Source organism: Daphnia carinata, chromosome 1, assembly GCF_022539665.2.
Source record: "Daphnia carinata strain CSIRO-1 chromosome 1, CSIRO_AGI_Dcar_HiC_V3, whole genome shotgun sequence".
Taxonomy (NCBI): Eukaryota; Metazoa; Arthropoda; class Branchiopoda; order Diplostraca; family Daphniidae; genus Daphnia; species Daphnia carinata.
Genome location: NC_081331.1, coordinates 3264977 through 3292960, shown reverse-complemented (window position 1 = coordinate 3292960; position 27984 = coordinate 3264977). Strand labels below are relative to the sequence as shown.

The 27984-nt window shown below is 43.7% G+C and overlaps 2 protein-coding genes across 3 annotated transcripts; one reads left to right on the top strand and one right to left on the bottom strand.

The window, feature by feature from the left end:
* The first annotated feature begins 433 nt into the window (after nt 1–433).
* On the top strand, nt 434–25433 carry LOC130691768 (talin-2-like). 2 transcript variants are annotated; one of them, XM_057514754.1, is made up of 32 exons: nt 434–703; nt 8097–8313; nt 8410–8507; nt 8576–8705; nt 8874–9038; nt 9131–9401; nt 9484–9652; nt 9727–9984; nt 10047–10123; nt 10198–10295; nt 10543–10631; nt 11846–11989; nt 12061–12169; nt 12246–12448; nt 13978–14536; nt 14609–15819; nt 15891–16643; nt 16717–17107; nt 17183–17565; nt 17621–17791; nt 17858–18025; nt 18084–18182; nt 18247–18516; nt 18590–18943; nt 19008–19133; nt 20862–20978; nt 21063–21248; nt 21321–21543; nt 22996–23123; nt 23398–23523; nt 23613–23959; nt 24045–25433. In XM_057514754.1, the coding sequence occupies exons 2-32, from the start codon at nt 8178–8180 to the stop codon at nt 24835–24837; spliced, it is 8352 nt and encodes a 2783-aa protein (XP_057370737.1). In that variant the 5' UTR covers nt 434–703; nt 8097–8177; the 3' UTR covers nt 24838–25433. The 2 variants fall into 2 exon arrangements, with proteins under 2 accessions (XP_057370737.1, XP_059352131.1); XM_059496148.1 differs by lacking the exons at nt 20862–20978; nt 21063–21248; nt 21321–21543; ... (2 more) ...; nt 23613–23959; nt 24045–25433 and adding an exon at nt 19924–20375.
* Nucleotides 25434–25528: 95 nt separating this feature from the next.
* Nucleotides 25529–27238, bottom strand: LOC130691742 (reticulon-4-interacting protein 1, mitochondrial-like). Its single transcript, XM_057514726.2, has 5 exons — nt 26784–27238; nt 26331–26725; nt 26137–26249; nt 25805–26078; nt 25529–25715 (listed from the first exon to the last, which is right to left on the bottom strand). The coding sequence occupies exons 1-5, from the start codon at nt 26968–26970 to the stop codon at nt 25608–25610; spliced, it is 1077 nt and encodes a 358-aa protein (XP_057370709.1). The 5' UTR covers nt 26971–27238; the 3' UTR covers nt 25529–25607.
* Nucleotides 27239–27984: the final 746 nt, after the last annotated feature.

Sequence of the window (27984 nt, the reverse complement as noted above, 5' to 3'; positions counted from 1 at the left end):
AGCCGAATTAAATGTCAATAACATTCGAGTGATTGACATCTCGTTTTCGCGTCGTCTGCTTCAATATTTGACAAAAAGGGTTAGTCGTCAAGCCGTTCATTTGCAAACCAGAAGTTATATAGGCTAGTAATGTCCGAAAATAGCCAAATGATTATTTCGAGAAAAGAATCCCTATTTTGCCTGGTGCTGACTAACTAGTTGGGCAACGAGATCCTTGAGCCGAATCTTTGTAGGGCAACTGACGTCATTTCTCCCTTCCTCGATTCGAAACTCCCATTATTCAAATCAAAAGAAGTGTAGGAGAAGACACTGACGTTTCGTAGGCTTGTGCTGTTATTTTATGTTTTTGTTTTTAAAAATATATTCACTTGTATTTCATGTGCAACATTTAATTCAAACAACTAATTGTGTTTTATCCCTTCTCAACGTCTAGGCCTTTTTTTTTGGTATCTTCACCCACCGGGTTTGGTGAAGGAACCTCATTGGAAACTCCTTTTTTTAGCCTTTTGAGCATCATCAGCAAACAAAAGCAGCAACTAGCAAAAACAAAACAAGAAAGAAGATAAGCAAAGCAAAAGGAAACACTTTTCACATACACAGCCTTTGCTCTCTTTTTTTCCTCTCGTGGACGAAGACGCTGTTGTTGGAAAAACAATCGCCCAAGCAGCTCGACACAACCGCCCACACTTGTGAAGTGAAAGAGGTAAAGCTTCGTTCCTTTCATGTTTTCGTTTTTCTTTAGTTATCCCAAGACTCTTTGGGGCGTAGTGTCGCCCGGGCACGCTCTATAAAATACCTTTTTCTATTTTCGGTTTCCGATACACAAACGAAATTAGTCCCTCTGTCGCTGGGCGAACTGTTACCAACGGTACGCCTACGGTTCGCCTCATTTTGGTCATCTTGTCGATTGAACGAAACAAAAAAAATTTCATCGAAAAAAGCAGAAAGAGATTTCGAAAAGAACGCCTTTCGGACGAGCACAGGTGCCTTTTTGCTATTCCTAGGTTGTTTTTCTACTATCGAACGTGTATTGGTAGTCTCTCGGTTTGCCCGTGAAGGCCGCGTCCGTTGGCGCGCAACACATCCATATACATACAGGCAAACGTTACATGGGCGTTAACCGATTTTTTTTTCTTTCCCTCTCTCGTGAGTTTGAACGTGACACCAAACTACTGCTAGACTTCTCTCTCTCTGCCCACTTTCGTATCACCATTTCTGGACATGTTCATATGCACGCATAGCGAAGCACAGTGTGTTTCGCCCTTTTTCGTCTTCCCTTTTTTATTATTTGTTTTTAATTTCTTTTGCGACCTTCCAAGTCGTTTGCCAAGCCTCGAGGCTAACCAATTGACGTTTCTCCTTCGGAGAGGAATTAGAATGAATTTCTTTTCGAGATTCGCCGCCCATGTTTCTTTAGAAGTAGCTGTTTGTGTGTCATGTTCCATTATTCAAAAAAAAAAAAAAAAAAAAAAAAAAAGAAGAAGGAAAAGACCCAAAATTCGAAAATTGTTTTGGATAGAAATTTTCTTCTTTTTTAAAAAAATGGGCATATCGTTCGTGTAACGAGTGCACACACACCCCACCGTCCAATACCGAAATTTTATGTTTTGTTTTTGTGTGACTTAGACACGACGACATGCCACCGTCTTTGTTCTACTTTAAAAGCTGACCGGTGTCGTCTACTTGGAAGATAGACGGATCGTGTGGGTCAACATGTTCGATCCATTTTTACGTGTGACGGGAACAAGCGGGACGTACTCCCGTTCAATAAGGAATTCATATGCGTGACACCCATGCCGTTCCAAATCACCTGGGTGGGGTCGGCGTCATTTTTTCCCCCCCTTTTTGCTCGTAGCTGACGATGCACACGCGATTGTGATGTTTGTGTGCGTGTGCTTTCAAAATTCAACCGGATTATTACGGCACAGTATAGGATCAGACCGCCGTGACTGCGGTTTTTTCTTTCCGTTGTGGATGTGGGATATCGACCAGCCACTCCGGAAAACAATATTCCTCCCTTTTTTTTTTTTATAATGATAACACAACGGATTGTTGATTAAAACAAGTGAACACTTTTTTTTTTTCATCAAGCCTTTGTTGTGTTAATGTTTTCCATTTTCCATGAAACTAAACAAAATTTGATTAAAAAAAGGATTTTCTTTTTTTTTTTTTTGTACTCCATATCCGGGGGGTGGAGTAAAGAGGGGATCATATTCCGGATGGTTTCTATATTTGTACCACATTTTCATCTCTCTATTGGATCCCAGAGTCCTTCACTTTCCTATGGGGTACCCCTTTCTTATTTTCTCCGCCTGATGCAGCGCAGATGTTGTCATTCACCGCATCACCTTCTCACATTCTCTGGCGGAGTTACTGTGGGTGTCTCTCGTCCACCACTTGTACAAACACCACAGAACACACACAAGCCCCTCGAACGCAAAAAAACAAATCTCTTTCATTTTCCCCACGAAACGAGAAGAAAAGGATGCCGATCCATTTGGGATCTCCCCCCTCCGCCTCCTACTGTCCTCTAACAATCACAAACGAGTTAATGCTCGTCAGAAATAAAAAAAAAAGGATTGGCTTTTATACAAACAATCTGATGGAATAGCAGATGACGGGTCGCACAAACATTCACCCATCAAAGATTAATTTTTTTTCTTTCCCTTCTGCGCTAGAATAATGACGATACCCTCCGCCGATAACGTTCGCATTGCCAACTAATTGTGTGATTATTATTTTTTTTTCCTGTGTCGGGCTTCGTTCTGAGTGCGTGTGAATGCGTCGCTTTCAAGAGGTGAGCATAACGACGGGTTCAGGGGCATTAACTGTAGAGACTATTGCACTTTGCTGGAACATTTTTGTCGGGTTCCCTATTCACGTTTCGATGTGATTGAAATGAATGAGTTGGGAAGATCTGATGTATTGGATTTATCTCTGCGAGTGTGGCATGGCCTTCTTCCTTTCTTTTTTTTTTTTTTTTTTTTTTTTTTTTTTTTTTTTTTTTAAATTCGTCTCTGGTTAGAGTGGTTGGGTGCGTTAGTCATCTTTTTTTTTCTCATGCAATGCAATCGTCTCGGTTGGCAAAAGAAACGTGGGCGTCGCTTCAAGAATCTTTGGGTGTTACATCCGCTTGACATTTCTCAATAATCAAGTGAAACTAGTTTAGCTAGGAGACAGTGGCACTTTCTATTTTGTGTGTTATGCTTCCTTCTTTTTGAAGATTAAATAACATGCCAAGGGAAAAATCGGGGTACTCAAAGTAAGTTCGACATCAACACACGTTGTGTTTGACGGTAGGGGGAAAGTAAGGCAGGATCTGCAAACGACACCGACGTCTCTATGAGACACCTGAACGTGATGCACGGCATTGGTTTTGCGTGGGTTTTCTGTACCTTTCTTTCAAGAAGGTTATCATCTTTCTGACCTATTTTTTTTTTTTTTTGGGGGGGGGGGGGGATCTGACACAAAATAAGAGGTGGGGGGAGAGTGTAGAGTGTCAGGTTGGTAGGTTGTAAAGGTGTACATTCATCGATCCGACAGTCAGCACTGACCATCGATTTCCGGGGTGTGGATCCGAAAGAAAAACCATGCGCCTTTTGCTAGTAACCGAGCCCCACCCTCATTTCTAAACGTTTGTTCTATACCGTCCGCAAATTGTTTGCCTCATATTTTATAGACCTCATCGAAATTGATTGAATTGGCTACCCTGTCTATTAGTTTTGAACGGTACAAAAACGTTTTTGAATGCAATTGAGCCTCGAGTAAAATGAATGACTGTATTGATTGGCTCGTGGAACTCGTTGACGTGAATCATCGCGTTCTACAAGTTTTTGGCAGCAAAACGTTACAATTATAGTAAAGAAAAAAGAAAGGTGGGGAGGGTCGTGAGTCTGTTACTACTAGTAGTAAGCGGGCCATACGGACGAGCTATGTTTAGATCAGCGGCCCCAGTGTTGCTGTGCTCGGTCCAACACCTACGATACCGTTCTTTAATGGCCGCATTTGTTTGTTTTCTTTCTCATTCTGGGTTTAGGCAAAAAAGAAAAATGGAAAGAAAACCTCTGTAGCTCTCTGACCTAGCACTATAAAAAAAAAAAAAATTATACTTCCAACCGCTATATCCGGCACGCTAGCGCGCGCACGCCGGAACTCCCATCTCTCCGACGGTTTTGACTCGCGTTTAGCCTCTCCTATTGGTGTGCTATTTTCGGGCGTGCCGTCTGCTTTTCTTTTTTCAAGGAACTCATAATCTACTGATATGTTATCTTGAAAAAAAAAAAAAAAAAAAAGAGATAACGTGAATCGTTCAATGAAAACGAAATTCCTATCTGTTTGACATTTGACAGGAAATTAAAAAAAAAAGCTAATTTTTCTACCCACGTTTCTATCTTTGATTTTTATCGCACCCCCACTTTCCTTCGTAGAAAAACACGATGACGTCAGGTCGACTAGCGTCAATCGTTACCGATATTTTGTTTTTCTCCGTTTTCATTCAGAAATGTTGTCTCTAAATCAGAAAACACAAATGAATAGTGGAAACTATACGTAGAAAATAATGAAAGATGGCCTATCGCTACTCTGCTGCTTTCGTATCTGGCCATGGACGTAGAGACTTGTCAAACAGCTCCCTCGATGGTACGTGGAGGTTGGGGGGGGGACCCTATTTCGTATAATTTACGAAGATTGCATCGATTGCGCGGTTCTGTCGTAATACTCTATTGCTTGGCCTTGCATCAGAAAATTGGAGAGAATGATATACGCTAGATATGCCATTTTCAAACGTGACTTTGAAGCGGAAGAAGCGATTGGACACTGTGGCACTTGAAGGGGGTTAGATTCGGTCACGAACAATATCTTTGCCCATTTCATGGGGTAGCAGGGGCGGAGGGGATAGAATACGAACTCGACAGTTACTATCGATTCAGTAGAACTTTTTTTTTTTTTTTTTTATAAATATAAATCCAAGTCCGGTAACGTATACAGACGGTGGTAAAGTCCAGTCAAAAGTAAGCCCATGCCCAATTCTCAGCGTTTCGTTCTTTCTTTTCCCTTCAAAGAGCTGACAAAGGGTGAAGAAAAAAAAATGGTGTGCATACATGCATACGTAACTCTTCTTTTACCTCCCCGGGTGCTCACGAAGATTTTCTTTTTCCACCTTCTACCACATTCCCCCTTACTTTTTCAATCGATTCACTTCTTTTGTCCAACTGCCAAACAAAAGACAAACACCCATTCGTATGTGCGGTGTTTTTTTTTTTGTTTTTTTTTTATGCCACTCGTTCCTTCGCTTTACACATACAAATTTCAACCCAAAAAAAAAAAAAAAAAAAAAAATTTTTTTTTAGAATAAGTTATGCGCTAGTCCCAAGTTCCGGTGAGGACGACGTATCCACCGCAACGTGGGGTAGGCAACGCACAGTGGTTAAATTTCAAATGCTGGAAAGAAAATTGTTAGTACGTGGAGAAGCATGTCGTTGTGTTATCCAATCGAGAGAAAGAGAGAGAGAAAAAAATGGGGCTAACCACGCCTTTATCCGATCGATAAATAATTCTTTGTTTCCCCCCTCTTCTTCGTTATCTAAACGCACTGCTAGAGGAACTGACTTTACCTATTGCTGCGTCATGCTTGCGTACCCTATCGAACCGCACCGTCGAATTCCGGTTGTGGTACACGGGAATTCCAAGTAAAGAAAAAGAACCTATCGACCGCTTGAGTATATATATATATTTTTCTGTAAGAATTTAACATTAAATAAGAACGAAATTGGGGTCAAAACAAATCGCAATCGTCGATTACATTAAACGAATAATTTAGTGCGTTACGTAGTCGATCTATCAAAATAGCGAAAGCAAAAAAAAAAAAGAGTCCGCCTACACGCATGTCATAAAGGCATCATGGGGTTGGAGAAAATGATGGCGGCATCTACGCGTGATCACTACTACACCCTGTATCCCCCCCCCCCGCCTGCCCTTTTGTGCGCAAAGGCTTAAGAGAAAAGGAGGGGAAAATAAATAACTTTTTTCTTTTTACACCTCAAGTTGATGACGGAAAAGAAAAAGATATAAAGCCGATTTTTTTATGTTGCCGTAAAGGCCGATTGTAAAGACGTGCCGTTGACGTGCATTTGATTGAATCATTGTAGAAAGAAAAAAAAAGGGGGGAGGAACAAAGAGGCTTTTTTTTTTATTATTTCTTCCTTGTACGCATGGAACATTATCGTCATCATCATTGAGTATATATGCCTCTAGGGAGAAAATGTGAAGATAGTTTTGTTACAACTATTTCCTTGTCTCCGGTAAGTATTTATAATAATAATAAAAAAAAAAAGATTGATTTTGGAACACGGGCATTGGCAAAAAAAAAAAAAAAAAAAGAGGATCATTTGAAAATAAATTTTTTTTTTTTTTTTTTGGATTCACGATTGATAGAAACCCTCCCCCTGTACGGGAAGTAAATTCAATCATTCTGTTGAGCTTCTGGCAACGCATTATGGTTTCGTAAATGGCGGGCGATGCGTAATATTTTTACACGTGATTTGTCCCCCTTCCAATTTTCCTTTTTATTGCGTCACTGGTATTCTTCTGTGACATAAGGTGACACAAAAAAAAAAAAAAAAGAAAGAACAAATCGCTGTGTTGATTGACTCTTCATGTTCTTCGATTGTTAAGAGGATTGGCGACGTTGCCACCTTTTTTTTTTATGTACGTCCCCCCGTTTGTTTTGCTTTGGCTTGACGGCAGGCAATCAAGCCTCATACCAAACGAATCGATCCAGCCAAACGGGCAAGAAAAAAAAAACAGAAATCATTACGGATGGATCGTTTACTTATCATTTAGATCATCCAATAGCGTTCCTACTCACTCTGTTACGACTTTTACAGTATCCCCTTGAATTTTTTTTAAAGTAATTCTATTTGTTATTGTTTTTCTTTTAGAATAGGAAGTATCGCAATTCGATTCTTTTTTTTTTTTCCTCTTCTTCGTCGATGTTGCGCCAACCGAAAATTGAATTGCCCTATAATTTTTTCTTCTTCATCTTTGCGGAGGTCCAAAAAAAAAAAAGGCCACAATCTAATTGAATTAGACCTTATTTACCTCTACGGTGGTCGTCGTCTTCTTCTCTTGTGTGACTGTTGTTGCGGTTGATGCCTCTCTAGCAAACATGGAACTGTGTCAATACGACATCCGCAGCGGAGGGAAAAAGGAAAAAAAGGGAAGGAAGACTGGGATTCGCGGAGAAAAACCGGGGAACGGAATCGAACGCTGAAAGAAAAGGAGGGGAAAAGAGAGAGAGAGAGAGAGATGTATTGAATGATCTGTATGGGTAAAGAGGTCGAGAGAAGGGTGTGTATACACCACTATAGCGTTTCTGCTTGCGCTTGGGGAAGTGGAACGAGGAAGACGGAAACTACAAAAGGAACAAGCGGGAGCCGGAATCGACTCGTAGGGAGAGAATGAGCAAAGTTGGAGGCAGAGAAGTTTTTTTTTGTGTGAGAAAGACGGCGGTGCGCGGCGCATGACTGAGATGAAGGAAGCTGCACCGTCTGTGTGTCTTGTACATCGAGCACAGAGAGAGAGAGAGGAAAAAAAAAGCATCAAGTCGAGCCGGGTTGGCGTTCAGTGACGCGCCAAGTGTTGGCCGACTGAGGCCTTTGGATCTCTCGGTCCGGTGTCTCATTTTCAGTTTTAGATCACGACAGGGATCTCTTGTCGCTTTTGGGCTGGACCGGGCCTCTTCTGCCAGAAAACACATTTGTCGTTGGCAGAAGCCATTCCACTCGATGGGCGATGACACTCGTCCTGCAAAGGCCACTGATTGGGTCTGCGATCCTATCAGGAAGCCGCCACGTACAAACGACGGCCAAGAAAAAAAAAAAAAAAAAAGAAAATATCTTTTTTTTTTTTTTTTTTTTTGCTTCTATTATTTTCCTTTTTATCTCTTCGAGAAAGAGTGAGCGGCCTATTACTATTACTACTATTTTTTTTTTTTTTTTTTGATTTTGGCTTGGATGGAATTGCGAGCGCGTCTTCCTCATTGACCCATCAATTCAGAGATTGCCTCCAACTGATTAACTTTAACCATTTCGTTTCAGGAATTGGGCTTTCCGGAGAAAAAGAGACGAATCGGAAAGCGGACCAAAGAAAAAAAAAAAGGGTTTTGAACATCCGACGCCATGGCGTCGCTATCGCTCAAGATCAGCATCGTCGAGAAGGATGTGGTCAAGACGATGCAGTTCGACCCCAACACGGCCGTCTACGATGCCTGCCGCGTTATCCGCGACAAGATCACCGAGGCCAATCTCGGGCAGCGTAAGTCGTACGTTTTTCGCTGTCGCCCGTGCATCATTTTAGTATTCAATTTTAACGAGGAATCTTTTTTTTTTTTTAATTTTAATTTTATGACAGCCAAAGATTATGGACTTTTCCTCGCTGATGAAGATCCCAAGAAAGGCATTTGGTTAGAACCTGGACGTAACCTGGGCTATTATGTTTTACGCACTGGGGTATTTAAGAACTTATGCGCTTTGCCAGAACGTTCTGAAATGTTATTTAATATTCAAAAATTGATTAGGATTTGCTCGAGTACCGCCGTAAGATGAGGACGCTCAAAGTCCGCATGTTGGACGGCACAGTCAAGACGATGTTGGTGGACGACAGTCAGCCCGTCACCAACTTGATGGTGGTCATTTGCACAAAAATTGGTACGTTGCATTCCTCTGAAAATAATTGTTTCTAAATTTTAGATTTATTATTGCGTTCGTCTTATTCTTGACTAAACTCCCGAGAGAAAAAAATGCCGTCCTACACTGAGCCCAAGCCGAGCTGACACTGAAACTCCATGTCATTGCCTGTCTGTTTTTTTCTTATAGGGATCACCAATCACGACGAGTACTCGCTGGTGCGTGAAAACCAAGAGGAGGAAGCGGAAAACAAACCCAATTTTGGAACGCTGACCCTCCGGCGTAAGAAGGAGGAGAAGGAGCGCGATCAGAAGATGGAACAACTCAAGAAGAAAATCAAAACCGACGACGAACGTGAGTGGATTTTAGTTTCTTTTTTTTTTGTTTTCTTTAAGGCCGTATGTGATTTTCTATTTTTTGTTTTTTCCATGTGTCGACCGGAATAGTGAATTGGGTGGACCACTCGAAGACGCTACGTGAGCAAGGCATCGACGAGAGCGAGACGGTGTTGCTGCGCCGCAAGTACTTCTTCTCGGACGGGAACGTGGATTCGCGCGACCCCGTCCAGCTCAACTTGCTCTTCGTCCAGGCGCGTGACTCGATTCTCAATGGGACCCATCCCGTCACGCTGGACAAGGCCTGCGAGTTTGCCGGCATCCAGTGCCAGGCCCAATTTGGCGACTACGTCGAAGCCAAGCACAAACCCGGCTTTTTAGAGTGAGTCCCTTTTTTTTTTTTGTTGTTTGCTGCTGATTGATGGAACTTTTATGCATAACTCGCTTTTTTTTTTTCAATTCAGTTTGAAAGAGTTTCTGCCACAATCGTACATGAAAGTCAAAGGCGTCGAGAAAAAGATTTTTGGCGAACACAAGAAACACAATGGATTGACGGAGATCGAAGCCAAAGTGGCCTACGTCAAGACGGCCCGCTCCCTGAGCACTTACGGTGTCACTTTCTTCCTGGTCAAGGTATATCGATCGATAATCGATTGTTTTGATTTTTCATAGTGAACTTTGTTTTTTTTCATTTTCGGATGTTGTAGGAAAAAATGAAGGGCAAAAACAAACTGGCCCCGCGCCTGCTGGGCGTGACGAAAGACTCTGTCCTGCGCCTCGACGAACGAACCAAAGAGATTCTGAAGGTCTGGCCGTTGACGACGGTACGTCGATGGGCCGCCTCGCCCAATACCTTCACCCTCGATTTTGGCGATTACTCGGATCAGTACTATTCGGTTCAGACGACAGAAGGCGAGCAAATCTCGCAGCTTATTGCCGGCTACATCGACATTATCCTCAAAAAGGTTTGCCATTAAAATTTGATTAATGCTTTTTTCTGTTTCTAATATTATTATTATTTAAAAAGAAACAAGCCAAAGACCATTTCGGCATCGAAGGAGATGAAGGATCAAACATTGTCGAAGACAGCGTCTCCCCCTTCAAGTAAAAAAAATGAATTGCCATTTTAAGTATTTACGAATCGTGTGAATATCAAATTGCAAAAATTAAAAATGTAGGGCGACAATAGTCCAACATACAGCCGGTTCCGGCATTAAGAGCGGCAAAGTGCAGACGGAATCCGTGGCCAAACCTGCCATTGTTCGAGCTGCTGATGGTAAGTCCGTCAAAAAAAAAAATCAATTGAACCAATAGCCATTTTGCTAGCACGTTCGCGTTCCATCTTTCATTTGCGACATCTTTCATTTTTCTCTTACTTATTTGATGATGGTAAAAAAAAAACTTGAAGAATTTAAATTATTTATCATTTTTATAATTTGATTCTTTTTTTTTTCAATCCCAAATTTTTTGTTCTTTTTTTTTTGCCCGTTTTTTTTTTTGCGAATGAAATCACGATATCCCAGTGCCCCAAAAATACGATGTCGGGCAGACACAGTCGCCCCAATTGCCCACATTGCAAGGCCTGGCTACCGTTGCTCACGCACCACCTACGGTGAGTTGTAGTTTTATTCATGTTTATTGCAATTATTTGCTTTTTTTTTTCTCTCTCTTCCCTTTGGGTTGTTATTTTCCCCTTCTGATTGCGCCCTCTGTTCTTTTCTTTAAAAAAAAAAAAAAGGGTCGGTTGCTTTTCAAGAGAGTAGAAAGTATCGGATTTGTGTTTTTTTTTTCTCGCTTTGAATGTGGCGTGTGGTTGTTGTTGTGTCCTCGAGTGTTTCATCTCGTTTCTCTCCGTTATCCAATGATGAGAGAGTGTGAGATTTGGACCGACTAATTGGAGTGTGTAACGCTACTATTGTCTCTCTTTTTCTTCCTTTCACGCCGGCTCGCTCTGTCCGTGTCTCCCTGTTTGTTATTCGCGATCGACTGGATCAATCGCGATAAACATTCCTCTTTTTCCTCCAATTTTTTTCTAACCGAACAACAAAACAAAGTAGGTATACTTTGCACTTATTCCCCGCGTCTTATCTCAAATTTGATCAACCGAAATCTTTTCGTTCTAGTGCCCGACAGTGGTGTGCGTAACCCCCATAGGCTAGTGCAATAGTCAAACAATTACCTTTTATTTTTTGTTCTATTAGTTCCGTAGCCTGAAATTGCAACAACAAAAAAAAAAAAAAAAAGGGATGGAAAGTTCAACTTGTAAATATGTTTGTCTTTAATCTTCATGTTGCCCTTTCCCTTCTACTAACTGTATATATCACTTCAATTGAGGGAAAGTATTATATCTGTAGAAGGTCAATAGTACCCCTCGTGAATGGCTCTGAAGAGTTGCTCGGCACGCGGTGAAATGGCCTACTACTACTACAGTGCCGACATCACAATCGCTCAATTAAAGAGCTTCAATCTAACGGAGGAGAATGGCAAAAGAAAAAAAAAAAAGGGAAAATGAGAAGTTGCTGATCGGCCATTGTTGTTAATGCATGTCGAGACTGGGGGGAAAAAAGAAAGTGTGTGGAGTATCTGACCTAGTGGGCTCTTGACTCTTGCGTACAATACAGTTCAGTAGACGGGTGGGGATAAGCCATTGTCGTTAAGGTTATGTGTTTTTTTTTTTGTTCGTCTTAAAAAATAATAAAAAAGGGGGAAGGTCCTATCCCTCCCTTTCTCTATCCCCAACTTGTGTGTGTATGTGTGTGCAGACGACGAGTTGATGACTAGTATTGTCGAATAACCAATTGGATTGTGTTGTGTTTGCAACAATAGGTCCAGCAGCCCAAGGTGACGAGCGTGCTGACGGAACCCCAACGGGCGCTCATCAGCACCATCAGCGAGGGTCAAAAGGCCGTCGAACAGGCCGAACACATTCTCGATACGAAACTGCAAGTGCCTGACTTGGGAAGTGATCCAGTAAGTTGTTAGAAAAAGACTCGAAACGAGGAAAGTACTTGACAATTCCCTCGTACGTTGTTTTATTGCAGGCCTCCCTGAAGTGGAAACAAAATCAACTGGACACGAACAAGCAAAATGTCTCGTCGCAGATTGCCGCCATGAACGCGGCAACGGCCAGCGTCATTACACTCACGTCGGGTAACTTATCGAACAGTTCACATTATTATTTTTTTTTTTGTTGTATTAAACCGAGTTTTCCCGTGAAAATTTACAGGTCCACCGGAGGACGTCGATCACCAGGCCGTCGGGGCGGCCATTTCGACGATTTCTTCCAACTTGCCGGAAATGGCCAAGGGAGTCAAGCTCATTGCGGCTTTGATGGAAGACGAGCACGACGACCGTCTCTTGGACGCCACCCGGCGACTCTGCTCGGCTTTCTCCGACCTGCTAGATGCCGCTAAGCCAGAGAACAACAATGTAAGTCTTATTTTTCACACTGCTATCCGTTTTTTTGTTGTTGTTGTTTTTTTTTTTAATTGTCACATCCGCGAAAGCGTCTTGAGCCATATCAGTTGGATGGCTCATTAGGCTTGTCCGTTTCGTCATCATCGTCAATGTCGGCTTTTCGACAACGTATGATAAAGGGAGAGAGTCGTATGTTGTAAAGATCCCCCCCCCCCCCCCCAACACCGTCGCATTAGCCAACCGAGCGTAAACTGTGTTCGTGTAGGCAATAATTAACCCGTCACCGTAGTCGGGACCCCCCCCCCCCCCCCGACAGCATTTCCATAACCAGCTGTCTCTACCGTTCGTGAAACAATCCGATAATTCATTCCATTTTACATCAACGTCGTATGCGCTCGATAGCGTAGCTACACGCGACGTAGATCGTCCTTGATGAATAGTTGATGTAAAACATACGTCTGCCCCCTACATTTAAAGATGATTGAAAATGATGGTAATGGAGTCGCAAGCCAAGCGGAACTCATTAGCCTGCGAAGGAGGTGAAGCAGAAGGTTAATAGCATACGAAAAACGACATGATTAGCAATAGTAATGTCGGCGTTATTAAACCTTACGACGACTATCGAAAATTGATTTTTCTTTTATCGAATTAAAAAAAAAAAAACTCAATTTGACTCAAGGGCGTATTTAAGAATCACCTTTTTCAAACTGGAAGAGCGCTCGTGCATTTCATGGATAGATTCGTATTTTAAATTTTCGTTTAGAATCCCACCTTTAAGTTTCATTGGTTAACGATCAATTCTTACGACGCTAAGAAAGGAAGAGGGATCGGTACGAAAGCGTTGCGCGCGCGCGCTTTTCGAATGCAATATCGACAACTGTCAGACAAGGGAGAAAAACGAATTGAGTCGGCTTTGCTAGTGCCACATCGTTGCGAACGATGTTAACCAATTCCGGCAGCCGCCCGAACAGAAGTGCACTTACCGTTAACCATGATTCCCTACACAAGTAGAAATTGTACAAGTACCTCCTTATTTTTTTTTTATTTTTTTTTTTCTCTGCCTTTCTTCCCGTCTACTCCATCGGGTGCGACTAGGGACGTGTCAAACATTGTAACAATCGGGGACGAATAAAACTGAGAGACGTAGGGGAGGTTAAAAAAAAAACGCGAATAGAATGTAGTGTGAAATCCCAAAGGTTTTTTTTTTTTCTTTCGTTCGTTCCGAACATTATCGTCGTGAAAATCCCACGTCGCACGTAGAGAAGTTGAGAATGGCGTTTTATCTTCGGTGTTCCACGTTCCAGTATCGATCCCCCCGTTACATTACATGTCGAGTTTTTGAGCCATTCCGTACAGACATTGGCTTTTATAGATGATGTAGAGGCGGGCCTTTTTTTTTCCCCTCGTATAACGCGACACTTAGTAAGAGAATCGCGTGCCCGTCTCGTTCATAGCTTGAAGACATGTCAACCCCTCGTTGGTGATTACCATCTTTTATTTTGTTTCGATTTTCTCTTTGGAAAAAATAAAACTTGAAACAGATGCGACAAAACTTGCTGTCTGCTGCATCTAAAGTGGGCGAAACAACGTACGACTTGCTGAAACAGCTGGGCGAGGCTGATAATTCGAGCCGAGAACTCCAGGACATGCTCCTCGGATTGGCCAAAGCCGTGGCCAACACGACGGCCGCTTTGGTTTTGAACGCAAAAGCCGTTGCGGCTGCCTGCCCGGACGAAACGGAACGCCAGCAGGTGATTGCCGCAGCGACACAATGCGCTCTGGCCACGTCGCAGTTAGTGGCCTGCGCCAAAGTCGTGGCGCCCACGATTAGCGATCCGGCCTGTCAACAGCATCTGATCGACGCGGCCCGCGAAGTGGCCCGTGCCGTCGAAGGCATTTTAGGTCTTTGTCAGCAAACGTGTCGCGACGAGAAGTTAATTACGAACTTGAGAAAAGCAGCCGGAGATGTCGCTTCGGCTCTCAATGATTTGTTGGCCCACATCAAAGAAGGAACAGGCCGCAATCGAGCCACGGAAAGCGTTCACGAAGGAGCTGTTGATAACATTTTGGCCGCTTCGGATCGGCTCTTTGCCGCCCAGGGTAATTCAAGCATTGCAACTTGTGATTGGATTTAGGATTAAAATCTTGATTTCATTTTCGTTGGGAGCATAGGTGATGGTGCTGAAATGGTGCGCCAGGCACGCGTTCTTGCCCAGGCTACAGCCCAACTTATTCAAGCTATTAAAGGAGAAGCGGAAGCTCTACCCGATTCCGAATTGCAACAGAGACTGTTGGCTGCTGCCCGTTCCCTGGCCGAGGCTACGGCTCGGATGGTGGAGGCAGCAAAAGCCTGCGCCAGCAGCCCGAATGATGCGAGCCAACAACAGAAACTGCGTCAAGCGGCTGAAGAGCTCCGTGGCACTGCCCAAGCCGCCGCCGGTGACGCCATCAAGAAGAAAGTCATTAAGCGTTTGGAAACGGCCGCCAAACACGCTGCCGCGACGGCCACGCAGTCGATCGCCGCCGCACAAGCTGCCGGACCGCACAACTCGAATCCGACGAGCCAAGATCAATTGCTGGCCGCGTGCAAAGCCGTCGCCGATCAGATCGCCAAATTGGTCCAGGGAGTCAAGAGCACTCTGGCCAATCCGGAATCGCCAGCGTCTCAATTGGCTCTTATCAGCGCTAGTGAAGAGTTTATTCAAAGTGGAAATCCAATGGTTGCAGCGGCTAAAACGGCCCTACCAACTGTCAATGATCCGTCGTCTTCAATGCAGTTGAACAACAGTTCCAAACAATTTTCGACGGCCCTGACGGATCTACGGACGGCTGTCACTAAAGCCCGCGATACTTGCGGTCCACTTGAACTCGATTCAGCACTGGACATGCTTTATGGCCTCAAAGAGGAACTGGATGCCTTCAGCACAGCCGTTAATGCCTCCGACTTGAAACCGTTGCCGGGCGAAACGGCTGAAAGCACTGCCCAGCAGTTTAGCGCCACTTCTAAAGCCGTCGGTTCCAATATGGCACAACTGCTGACGGCTGTCAATCAAGGCGATGAGAAACATACGGGCATGGCGGCCCGCAGCACGGCCGTCGCCCTCCAAGATTTAACTGATGCCGTTCGCGGAGTGGCGGCCACTTCGGACCAACCGGAACAGCAACATAAAATAATTGACAGCGCTAAAGAAGTAGTTGAACAAGCCATCACTTTGATTGAGGAGGCAAGATCGGCCGCAACCAATCCGCAAGATGTGGCCACTCAACAGCGCGTCACTCAGATTGCCCGCGATGTATCGCAATCGCTCAGCAAATGTGCCGGATGCTTACCTGGACAGAAGGATGTTGACGAAGCCATCCATTCTATTAACTCGGCTTCCGAGGTGAGTGAACAACAAACTTTAATTCAATTAAAGAAGAATTTGATGAACCGAACTGTTGGTTTTCGCTTCAGATGTTGAATGGTGAACGGTATCCCCGTAGTGACAAATCATATCACGAATTGCAAACGATGCTGGGCTCGGCCGCGGCTGATTTGAACGATGCCGCTGGTGAAGTGGTTGGAACGGCCCGAGAATCGCCCACACGCTTGGCCTGGGCATCCAAAACGTATAGCACTTCGTTCTGCTACATGATGAACGTCGGCATGGAAATGGCTGGCCAAACCAAAGACACGGAAACGCGATCGCAAATGATTGTCTCCCTCAAGAATATAACCCTCGTTTCCGGCAAATTGCTGACGGTCGCCAAGACGGCCAACGCCGACCCGTCCGCCCCCAACGCCAAGAACAATTTGACGGCCGCAGCCCGAGCCGTTACCGAAGCCATCAACGGCCTCGTCGATGTTTGCACGGCCAGCGCTCCGGGACAGAAGGAGTGTGACAACGCTGTCCGCGCCATCCAGTCCACCCGCTCGCTTCTGGAGAAGCCCAACGAGCCAGTCAACGACATGTCGTATTTCGAATGCCTGGAAACGGTCATGGAGAAATCCAAGAGCCTGGGCGACGGCATGACAGGTATCGCCAACAACGCCAAGAAATCGGAGCACGAACCCTTCGGCGAAGCTGTCAAGGACGTGTCCAACGCCATCACTGGGCTGGTCGAAGCTGCAGCCCAAGCCGCTTACCTGGTCGGTGTCTCTGATCCTTCCAGCGTGGCCGGCAGATCCGGTCTGGTCGATCAGGCCGCCTTTGCCAGAGCATCGCAGGTAAAAGAATCACTTGTTTAACTTTCAATATTTTTGCTTAATAAACTGTTTTAAATATTTATTATTAACGTAGGCCATTCAATCAGCTTGCCAAGCATTGTCCAGCCCGAAAAGCACACAACAACAAGTGCTGTCGGCCGCTACGGTCATTGCCAAGCACACGAGCTCCCTGTGCAACGCGTGCAGGGTGGCTTCGTCCAAGACGACCAACCCGGTGGCCAAGCGGCACTTTGTTCAATCGGCTAAGGATGTTGCCAATTCGACTGCCAAGTTGGTTAAGGAAATCAAGGCTCTGGATCAAGACTACAGCCAGCGTAATCGCGATAATTGCGCCGCCGCAACACAGCCCCTCATTGAAGCCGTTGAGAATTTGTGCACGTTCGCCAATTCGCCTGATTTTGCTTCCATCCCGGCTAAAATTTCACCGACTGCTCGGCAGTCTCAAGAACCCATTACATCCGCTGGTAAAAAATTCAAATCATAATTTTCCTTCCGGAGACGCAAATCCTAATCCCTTTTTTAAAAATTTATTATTTCAGGCAAATCAATTATTGATGGCTCGTGCTCAATGATTTCGGCCGCCAAGTCTCTGGCTCTGAATCCCAAAGATCCGCCCACATGGCAAGCTTTGGCCAATCACAGCAAGAGCGTATCTGATTCCATTAAGAAACTTGTATCGTCCATCCGTGACAAGGCTCCAGGACAAAGAGAGTGCGATGATGTTATCTCGATCATGTCGAATTGCGTCCGCCAGTTAGATCAAGCTTCGCTTTCGGCTATTTCGCAGAACCTGAGCCCACGTCGCGAAAAATCTGCCCAAGCCTTTGCGGAGCAGACCACCAACTGCGCGATGGAAATCGCCGATCGCATCGACAGCGTCCGCTCGGCCGCCAAAGGAGAAGCCGAAAAGCTCGGGCACGCCGTATGTTATAAAGTTTAACGCATATCATGGATGTATCATTGCATTTTCTATCTAGGTGACACAAATATCCCATTATTTTGAGCCAATGGTGGTGGCCGCCACGGGATCCGCTTCCTATCTGCTTAACTCTAAACAGCAAATGATGATGCTCGATCAATCCAAGACGGTCACTGAATGCGCCATCCAACTGGTCCTTGTTGCCAAAGAAGCCGGAGGAAACCCCAAGGTGAATTTCCCATTCATATTTGGCTCTTTCCCATTTTTGTTTAAATTATTTGATTTCTTGTGTTAGGCTGTTCAAGTCCATACGGATCTGGACGAATCAGCCGAGGCCATGAAAGAAGCCCTGCGAGACTTGTTGTCGACGGTCGAAACGGTTGCTACAGAAGCCGGTGTTGTATCTGGCCTTGTCGATTCAATTACAGCATCCATGAACCAGATGGAAAACAGAGCACAGACGGTAATTAAACGTCGTCCACCTATCGCAAACATATTTCTTTCATTTGATCTCTAATTAGGCGTCTGCTGGGGATGATAGTGACAGTTCGAGTTTCGTTGATTACCAAACACGGATGGTGCAAGCAACAAAGGAGATTGCTCGATTATCACAGGATATGGTAATCAAACGATTGTCTAAGAGAAACGCTAAAGTAAATAAAATTACATTGTCTTAAAAATTAGGTTGCTAAATCTGGTTCAGACAATGTGAGCCAGTTGGGTCAACTCGGTGCTTCCATTACCCATCTGTACACACAACTGGCTACAGACACCCAAGGTGCTGTGGCTAAAACTTCGAGTGTTGAAATCGCAATGCGAATTAAATCGACTGTTCACGATCTTGGTCGCACCTGCATCGATTTGGTTAAAGCTGGTGGGGCAAGACAGGGCGCTCCTGACGACGTCTTTACCCAGCGTGATCTTTCCGATGCTGCACGTCTAGTTGGAGAAAAGGTGAAACAAAAGATGATAATCAAGAAACGTTATTTAATTCAAAAAATGTTATGACCATTTTTTTTTTTTTTAGGCATCGCAAGTATTAGCCGCTTTACAGGCCAGCTCCCGCGGAACACAAGCGTGTATTAATGCTGCCAGTACAGTGTCCGGTATCATTGGCGATTTGGACACTACCATTCTTTTTGCTACAGCTGGCACTCTGCACGCGGAGAACGAGGATGAGACGTTCGCTGACCATCGCGAGAACATTCTGAAAACGGCCAAGGCTTTGGTGGAAGATACGAAAACGCTGGTGGCCGGCGCTGCTTCTTCCCAAGAACAGTTGGCCGTGGCAGCTCAAAATGCTGTCGCTACCATTGTCCAGCTGTCGGATGTCGTCAAACTGGGTGCTGCATCCCTTGGCTCCAACAATCCTGAAGCCCAGGTAATTGCAATCTTTTTACGTCTTGTGTTCACACAGTTAATGATGAGCTGTTCTAATGTTACAGGTTATGTTGATCAACTCTGTCAAAGACGTGGCCTCCGCTCTGGGTGACCTTATCCACGCCACCAAATCAGCTTCGGGCAAGAGCATCAACGATCCCGCCATGATCTACTTGAAAGACTCTGCAAAGGTAAGTTTATTTACGCGTCCAATATCGAAAACCGAGTCCCTTCTCTTTTTTCCTCCCCTTTTTTTCTTCCTAAATATAAATCCAGACAAATTAGCGATCAACAATAGCGAACGAATCGTTTATCGGATTTGAAATACGACTACCCAATGGTTTGTTGATTGTAAATTGCACCATGCAGTTTCCCTGGCTGGGGTGGACTTTCCCTGTGATTTGATTTTAATGCTTTCATTGTGATGATGGTGGTGGTGTTGAGTGGAGGCTGCCTTTCTTTGTCTGGAATTTGCGACACGCCCGCCGATGGCAAAATCACCTATCAAGTCTGCACGTCCCTTTCACTGACTGTTTGCCCCTCAACCTTCTCCACTATAGTTGATTTTTCATCATCGTATCGTCATCATTTTAGCCCTAGAAGGATCGATAGGTTATCCCCGCTTTGATGGCTGAAAAATGTCAGCTATTAAGTGCACCAAGTCCACCCTGCCTACCTCCAGGAAACAGCATAGTCCAATCGAAAGTCAAAGAATCCAGGCATGGATTTGTTCCGCACACCTGCTCTGGCAGGAACTAACAAAAGCACACAATGCCAATCCTGGATTCTGTTTAGTCTCGTCATTCAATTCATTTTTTTTTTTTTTTTCGATCCGGATTATTTTTGCGGTTGTGTCTAATCAAATATGGGATAATTGTCCTTTTCAAAAAACAAACGTCTTCGCCTTCTTTCCCTTTTTATTTTCTGAGTGGAAATGAAAAGTCAGTTCAGTTTTGTGGTTGTATGTGTGCTATTCCACAGTATCCGGCGGATGACGTTGAGCCCGTGCCCTCGGATTGGCTCGTATCTGACCAGGAAGAGGAGCTCATTCGACTCCTCATCGTTGACTCGGATTACGCCGAACCTTGACAATTTCGACACTTAAAAAAAAAAAAAACGAATTACAATAAAAAAAAACAAAAAACGTGAAAACCAAATTTAGTCGGAAGGAAACATGTGCGGCGCGGCCGTGTTGAAAAACCCCTCCCCCAAAAAAGATCCAGCTACTTTTTTAAAAAATTCTTTGCCTCTTGTTTTGACTTTTTTTGAAACCCTTTTTTTTCAATTTTGCCTGCCCTCTTTTTTTTTGATTGATCGCTATCAAAATCAGTAATTTTGGGTTTTGAAAAGAACAAGTCAATCTGTAGTAGTCTACAACCAACTAACCCGGGAAGTATTTATTATTTGAATTGACGTTCGAAAAAAAAGGGTCAATAAACCACTTGAAAAGAAAAAAAAAAAGAAAAATTAAGCAATTCATCATTTTAGCTCCAGATTTCGAATTCATTTGATTTTAGGATTCGCATCTCCCCTTGTTTCTTTTTTTGCGATTTCGTTTTGGAATGATCCATCCACCCCCCCGTCTGAATTTCTTTTCCTTACTTATACGTGCCTGTCCGTATGCATCCGCAATCCGCATGGTCTATATGAATGACGACAAAAGACAAGTCAAATCAGAGACACACGAAACGTTGAAGCAAATCTTTAGTCCGTGAAAACAGAAATGTTCTTTGTTTTTTTGTTTTTTTATGACGAGACTAACATAGATTGTCTAGTTACGATTATCGATAACGTGTAAACGAGCGTGCTGTTGTTGTCTAGCCCCTCTATACCCCTCTTCCTGTGTGCCCTACAGACTTTGCCTTGCCTGCCATTTCATTTTTGGCCTGTTGTTTTTGTCCGTACCCTTATCCGTCTAGGTTATGGTGACGAACGTGACATCACTGCTCAAAACGGTGAAAGCGGTCGAAGACGAGCACACCAGAGGAACTCGGGCTCTCGAATCGACCATCGAAGCCATCGCGCAGGAAATTCGGGTACGTGAGCGTTTTATTTCGAGAATCGTTGAATTCAATGAATCACAAATGTTTATTGCTGATTTTTTTTTTATTTTCCATCAGGCGTTCGATTCGCCGGAAGTGCCACGTGTCAAATACACGCCGGAAGATTTAGTTCGAGTCACGAAACCCATCACGTTGGCAACGGCCAAGGCGGTTGCGGCGGGTAACAGCTGTTTCCAGGACGACGTTATTGTAGCTGCCAATGTCGGTCGCAAGGCAATTTCTGACATGTTAACCACTTGCAAAGTACGGTATTTTTGATTGAAAAACGATTGCACCTTCAATTTTTATTAACGGATTTTCGGTTCATTTTTTTAGGGCGCTGCTTACACGGCGGAGACGAACGAAAACCGCGCCAAGACGCTACAGGCCGGCCGCGAGACGGCTCTGCAGTACCGCGAATTGCTGCAACTCGTGCTTCACGTGCTGTCGCGACCTAATCCAGCGGCCAACATCGAAATCAAGAACAACTTCCCCATCGTCTCCCGCAAAATCGCCCAATGCGTCACTGGTCTTGTTTCGATGGCCGAAATCCTCAAAGGTAATTCCTGTTATATTAATTTTCTTTGCTGCAGTATCACATTCCGTCTTTGATTGTCTTTCATTTAAATTTTTGAATGATTTGAGTTGATTTTGAGTATAGTTGCTCGTCCTCCACTGCATACGTGAGCGTGCGATTGAAAAACCAAAATTCTTGCCATTTCCATTCTCCCGTTGTTTTAAAAAAAAAAAGCGAGTCTAGTTTTAATTAATTTTCTTTGTTGCAGTATCACATTCCGTCTTTGATTGTCTTTCGTTTAACACAATTTTGAATGGTTTGAGTTGATTTTGAGTATTTGTTCGTCCCCCACTGCATACGCGAGCATGTGATTGAACAACCAAAATTCTTGGCATTTCCATTCTCCCGTTGTTTTAAAAAAACCGAAACTGCATCAGCAACGAAAGAATTTCACGCTATTGAAGTTCTGGAGTTTTTCTTTGGCGATTTTCACACACTGATAAAAATCGGTGATAGGCAAATGTTATCTATACTGTCCTTTATAGTGACATCATCGGGTGACGAAGGTTATGGCCCATGGAGAAAGAGCCAGTGTCTTTACAGACTGGGTGAGTGTATGGCAGAGTGCGTGAAGCTTTGGGTGCTGAATAAGGGAACCTACTGAGCCACACATTGTCAACGTGCATCAGCGAGACTTGCACCGGGGGAAATTTTCTTTTTCTTTCTTTCTTTTTTTTTTCACAGCTGTCGGGATTGCCAGGGATTCGGGATTGATTACCTATATCGTCATTGTGTTCTACTACTAAGCTAGGGGATTCCATGCTTTTGATAAGATTTTTTGGGTGGATGGCTCTAGTTTTAACTCCGCCGTATTTTCACACTCGGCAATCCCCCCCCCCCTTCCATACATGTACTGCATGCTGACGGCATGAAAACACGCTACGCTGAGCCCGATTTACGCATCGGTATTATTCGACCTCCGCATGATGACGCCATTCTTTTCTTACACGTGTATGCATGGATTTCTCTTTTTTTTTCTTCCCTACTTCTCTTCCTTTTTTCTTTCTTTGGTTTTTGTGTGTGTGTGTCGTGTTTACTAGCATTGTGTTATGAGTTGTCGTCCCAGTGTGTAGTTTACCGGCTTGCCAGAAATCTCCCGGCATTCAGTATCCAGTCAATCGATCCGTCGGCCGGGATCGTATGGGTCTCGGTCGTCGCACGCAATCATAAAAGCCGGAGAACACAAACACGTACGATCCAAGGAGGGCAAAAAGAAAAAAGAGATACACGGGCCTACTGGCATGGTGGAATGTCGCGTCGTATTTTCAGTGTTGTAATCTAAACATTGTGTGCCTATATTTGTCCGCGTATAAAGCTTTGTCTTGATTGAACGTTGGGGATGCACGGCTGGCCTTTCGAGGGTCACCATTGCGATTTCACTGTTGGCTGTTGTCTGACGTTTTTCTTTTTTTTTTTTTCCCTACGCGGGAGTAGGAACGGATTGGGAAGATCCCGAAGACCCTACTGTCATTGCCGAAAACGAGCTGTTGGGTGCGGCTTCTTCTATAGATGCTGCCGCCAAGAAGTTGGCCAACTTACGTCCTCGCATCAGTTCTACAAAAGTAATTCACTTGTTTTTTTAATTTTGTTTTAAATCGTTGAATGGACTTAAAGACGTTTCAGTTGCTGGGTCGACATTATCTAAACGCTTGTTGGCTGTAAGATATGTTTGATATTCTTGGTTGTTCTATCGTTAGACCACAACCAGATATCAGACATATTATTACAGCTGTGAGCCATCGCTACATCACCTCACGCACAAAATATCTTTACATTCTTATCTTCTACCTTAAAATCGGAACTAATCGGTGTTGTTTCTTCATTTTCTCGTAAAAGGAAACGGATGAAAGTCTGAGCTTCGATGAGATGATTCTTGAAGCCGCAAAATCGATTGCCGCCGCAACGTCAGCACTCGTCAAGGCCGCTTCGGCTGCACAGCGTGAATTGATTGACATTGGCAAGGTAAATATTTCCCAAATTCCTTACAGATGGAGGGAAAATAAGTTCGTTTTTTATACGTCGCTAAACAATTATATCTCTGATCAATATAGATCAGCCGCCGTCCGCAATCGGATTCGGATGACGGCCAATGGTCGGAAGGTTTGGTTTCTGCCGCGCGTCTTGTGGCCGCTGCGACGCACAGCTTGGTCGAGTCGGCCAACGCGCTGGTCCAGGGCCAGTCGTCGGAAGACAAGCTGATTTCCGCCGCCAAGCAAGTGGCAAGTTCAACTGCCCAGCTTTTGGTGGCCTGCAAAGTCAAGGCCGACCCCGACAGTCCGTCGACACAACGCCTTCAAGCGGCCGGTAACGCCGTGAAACGGGCCACAGACAATTTGGTCAAGGCTGCCCAGCAAGCCATCGCCCAAGAAGAAGAGCGCAGTCTGGTGGTCAATCGAAGGTATGCATTCCCCTGCCTTTTAATTGTGTTATTTCAAATTTTTTTTTAAATGTCTCATTCTCACATTAACGATTCGTTTACATAGAATGGTGGGTGGAATAGCGCAGGAGATTGACGCTCGTTCTGAGGTACTGCGAATCGAACGTGAACTGGAGGAAGCTCGCAGTCGACTGACTGCCATCCGACGAGCCAAATATCGCGGTGAGGGCGATTCGGACGCAGAAGGTTACATGTCCGGCTACGATTCATCAATGGAGACATCAGGCTATCGAACAAATATGAATGGATCCGATATTGAACGCAGTCCTGCTCCACCTGTTCAACAAACCCTGTCGTCGTTTCAAGCTGAAAGCAGAGTCCGTCAGGTCTATCAGGGTCAACAGTCGAACAGTCCACAACAGCAGATGTTTCACCTCCAACGTGATCAACGATCTGTTTCACCTGTGCCTCCACCAAAGAAGCAACCACCTGCTACACCACCACGCTTATCTTCTACCCAAAAACCGCAACAACAACAGCAGCGCGACAACGAGTCCCCTCTAATGATTCTGCAACGCCAGCGCCACTTACTGGAATCGACGGCAAATAGCGCCAATAATTCTATGATAGAAGATCACACACCTTCGTTTTCCGAATCGAGACAAAGATTCAACAACAGTAGCACTTTTAATTCATCAGTATCAATGTCAAGTTTTCAAAGTCCTGCCCATGTACAACATGGTGCGTCTGCCGGTGGAGATGCGTCTTATTACTCGGCTACATCCAGCGTTCGCAGCAGCACGGAGCAAATTCATCACAGCCAGGTGACAACACAGCGAACCGAGAGGGTGAGCATGTCCTCTACGAGCAAAGTCTATCAACAATTGGAAAAAAAATAGATAAAATCTAGACGCCTTAGTGGAAAAGACGAAATGCACAAGAAACAATATTGGTGCTAAGTTCATTAGTTAACCTTGGCCTCATTAGATTCGCGGCCTTTTGTTACATTTTTATATTTCTCTATCTTGATTTTTTTCTTTTGCACCCATCCGCAGTTGTCCGGCTTTGATCAGTAATGTGCCTTTTTGCATAACACAATCACAAAAGATTAATATCTTAGTTGCAAGTACATAAAATGTTACGCATTTGTTTACATAGGGGAGTTAAGGTCTCGAAATAAAAGAGAAAAGAAAACTTACAATTATAATGGATAGCTTAAATCGACGTGTGCGTGTATCTAATGGGTCACATCTTTCTAACTTGCCTCGCCACATTGTTCCCACTGTATACTACTTCCAATCGGTCGCTGTTACTTCTGCCCCTTTTTCGCCTTTTTCAGAACAAAGTGCCAAATAAGACGCCCTTCCTCTCCAACATTTATGAAACAAATTTTCCCCTTTTCTAGAAACAAGATTTTGCATTTTCCTTGTTATCAATATTCTTCAGTTTCCTCTATATATATAATCAGTCTCCCTAATACACTATCAGTAACTTACTCTAATGCAATTTTTTCTGCTACATTTGGTTTTCATATATTCTACAAGTATGAATTGAAAAACAAAAACAACAAAAAAAAAAAGAAATTAAGGATTTCCCGTAAACGTCAGTTTTATTTCCGTTTCAAAATAGAATATAGAAAAATTTAACAAATACCGAGAAGGCTTTCACGTTACGCCATCTGAATCACAATCTTACCTCTCGCGTGGCCAGACTTCATTTTATGATAGGCCTGTTTCAGCTGATCGAAAGTGAAAACGCTATCAATCAATGGTTTAAGCTAAAAATCAAAATTGAGTTAATAAAATAAAGTATTCAAATTTGTGGAGTAAAAAGAGAAAACAATTTAAAGTAAAAAGAAAACAAGACCTGGTCGTTTTGAGCGTAGTCTCGAAGTTTTCGCAAGGCAGATGAATTCGGTGAAAACACCACCCATCGAAGAGTTTTGAATCTCAGAATAAGTGATGCATTAGCCGCGATGAGATCGTAAATTGTCTTGAAAATTCCACCAATCACGCCATAATCATTGAAATTATTTAATATGGGGGGAACAAGAGTAAGATATTTGGCATTGGCGCACGTTTTCAACAACTTGAAGTCGTAACCGTCCCACTTGCCAGTACAGTCCAGGATGAGGTCGAAACTAGACAATTTATTAGAACATCTGAAACAATTGCTTCTTAAACTTTTAATTATCATACCCTCCAAAACTTCGCAATGTAGAGTCCGCATCGGGGGATTTGTAGTCAACTATGAAATCAGATCCCAAATTTTGGATGAGTGGAACAGCATCAGTGGCACATGTTGCAACAACCTTTGGCACCACAATTATTTAATGGATCAAGGTACTTACAAGCCCACAATTAATATTGCATTGGCTAAAATAGATTTTTACCTTTGATCCCCAAAGCTTACACAGCTGTGTAGCAATTGATCCAATCCCACCTGCAGCTCCCATAATAAGAACCTGTTTCCCATTTGATACTTCTGCCAGACCACCTGTACTTCTCAGACCAGCCCATGCAGTCAACCCAGCATATGGAATGGAAGCTGCCTCAACCATTGTCAAGTTGGTAGGTTTCATTACCACCAAAGAGGATGAAACAACCAAAAACTGGGCATGGGATCCTGTACCACTCTGTGGTGGAATGACACCCATGCATTCATCGCCTGGCTTCAACTCAGTCACCCCTTTGCCGACTTCCCTGACGATTCCAGCAAAGTCTCGGCCCAAAGTGACAGGTAGGTGAGCTCGAAACAATTGTTCAAACACCACTTTACCATATCCATCTAGTAATAAAAATAAGGTTATGAAATATTTGATAAAAGACCTATTTGCCACCACTACCTGGCATCCAGGCATCTAAAACATTGACAGATGCAGCCTTTATTTCTACTAGTACATCTTTCGATGAAGTAATCTTTGGGATAGGCAAATCTTTCACTAGTTCCAAACTTTCAATTCCGCCATAATCACGAAGTTGCCAGGCTGACATAAGGCCTTCAGTAGAACAGATATCACCGCGACTCGTCATTTCCTGAAGGATCGAAACTTTGGAAATACGCGATAGGTCTGTAGAATTGTAGGCTGACAAACGTCGATTGATCTCTGATCTGTTGCTCTTATCAGATGACCCTTGTTGGATAATTATTTTTTTAGCACCGTTCCCTTCAAGTGCACATCAAGTATGCGGTAATGCAACAATGTAGATAAGAGGAGCATACTAAAACTGGAACAGAATTCAAACTGGAAAAACCTGTTTTGGTTGTACATTTTTCTTTTTCTTTCTTGCTTTGTTGTGACGTTAATGTTAGACATCTAACGGTGTTTATAAGAAATAGTGCGTTTTCCGTTCATATTTTTATTTCACGCTAGTGAAAAATCGCGTTGAAAGAGAACGTAGTAATTACCCAGATTCTTGCTCGTGATTTAAAGTACGAATGGCAAGAATTGCACCCTGTTTACTTGGGATAATTGCAAAGTTCGTGATTTTAAATAGCAAAAAAAAAACAGTTAGAAATCTTCTAGTTCCACCTCTTTGCGAACATCGAAACACTTGTAAAATATAATATTCTACAACATAAATTTCATGTGTCTCTAGATCCAGATTTGACTTTGTTTGACGCCGAAGAGTCACCCGTTCCTGGTTAGCCAACGTCATTCACTATGTAATAGATACTGAAATTTATTTTAAATTTGTCACATTATATTGTGTAAAACGAAAATTGTAACTTTTTTTATGCTACGGAAATAGCCTCGTTTCTGGGTACATCCAGCGTAAACTTTAGTTAACGTTTAATCAATGGCTTTACATTAATATAAGTAAGTTGATTAAGGCTGCAACAAGTTGGGCAGCTTAGCTAAACGAAACTCAGTGCGCCTGCGTTAACGACGTGGGTGAGACGAAGGCCACAAACGACCTCGTGGCTGCACGTACAGGCAATTCGCTATTCCGTCTAGTCGAAAACTGTACTACATCTATATAGACGCGCTAGCTTCCCTCTCCTCATTTGACTTGAGTGGGCCGATCGTTTCAATTAAGCCCTGA

Coding starts and splice junctions, on each gene's coding strand:
- LOC130691742 (XM_057514726.2), bottom strand. CDS start 26,970: ATGACGAGTCGCGGTGATATCTGTTCTACTGAAGGCCTTATGTCAGCC. Junction 26,726..26,783: donor TTTAGATGCCTGGATGCCAG/GTAGTGGTGGCA, acceptor TTTTATTACTAG/ATGGATATGGTAAAGTGGTG. Junction 25,716..25,804: donor ACTACGCTCAAAACGACCAG/GTCTTGTTTTCT, acceptor TTTGATTTTTAG/CTTAAACCATTGATTGATAG.
- LOC130691768 (XM_057514754.1), top strand. CDS start 8,178: ATGGCGTCGCTATCGCTCAAGATCAGCATCGTCGAGAAGGATGTGGTC. Junction 8,314..8,409: donor CGAGGCCAATCTCGGGCAGC/GTAAGTCGTACG, acceptor ATTTTATGACAG/CCAAAGATTATGGACTTTTC. Junction 9,985..10,046: donor TCGACATTATCCTCAAAAAG/GTTTGCCATTAA, acceptor TTATTTAAAAAG/AAACAAGCCAAAGACCATTT.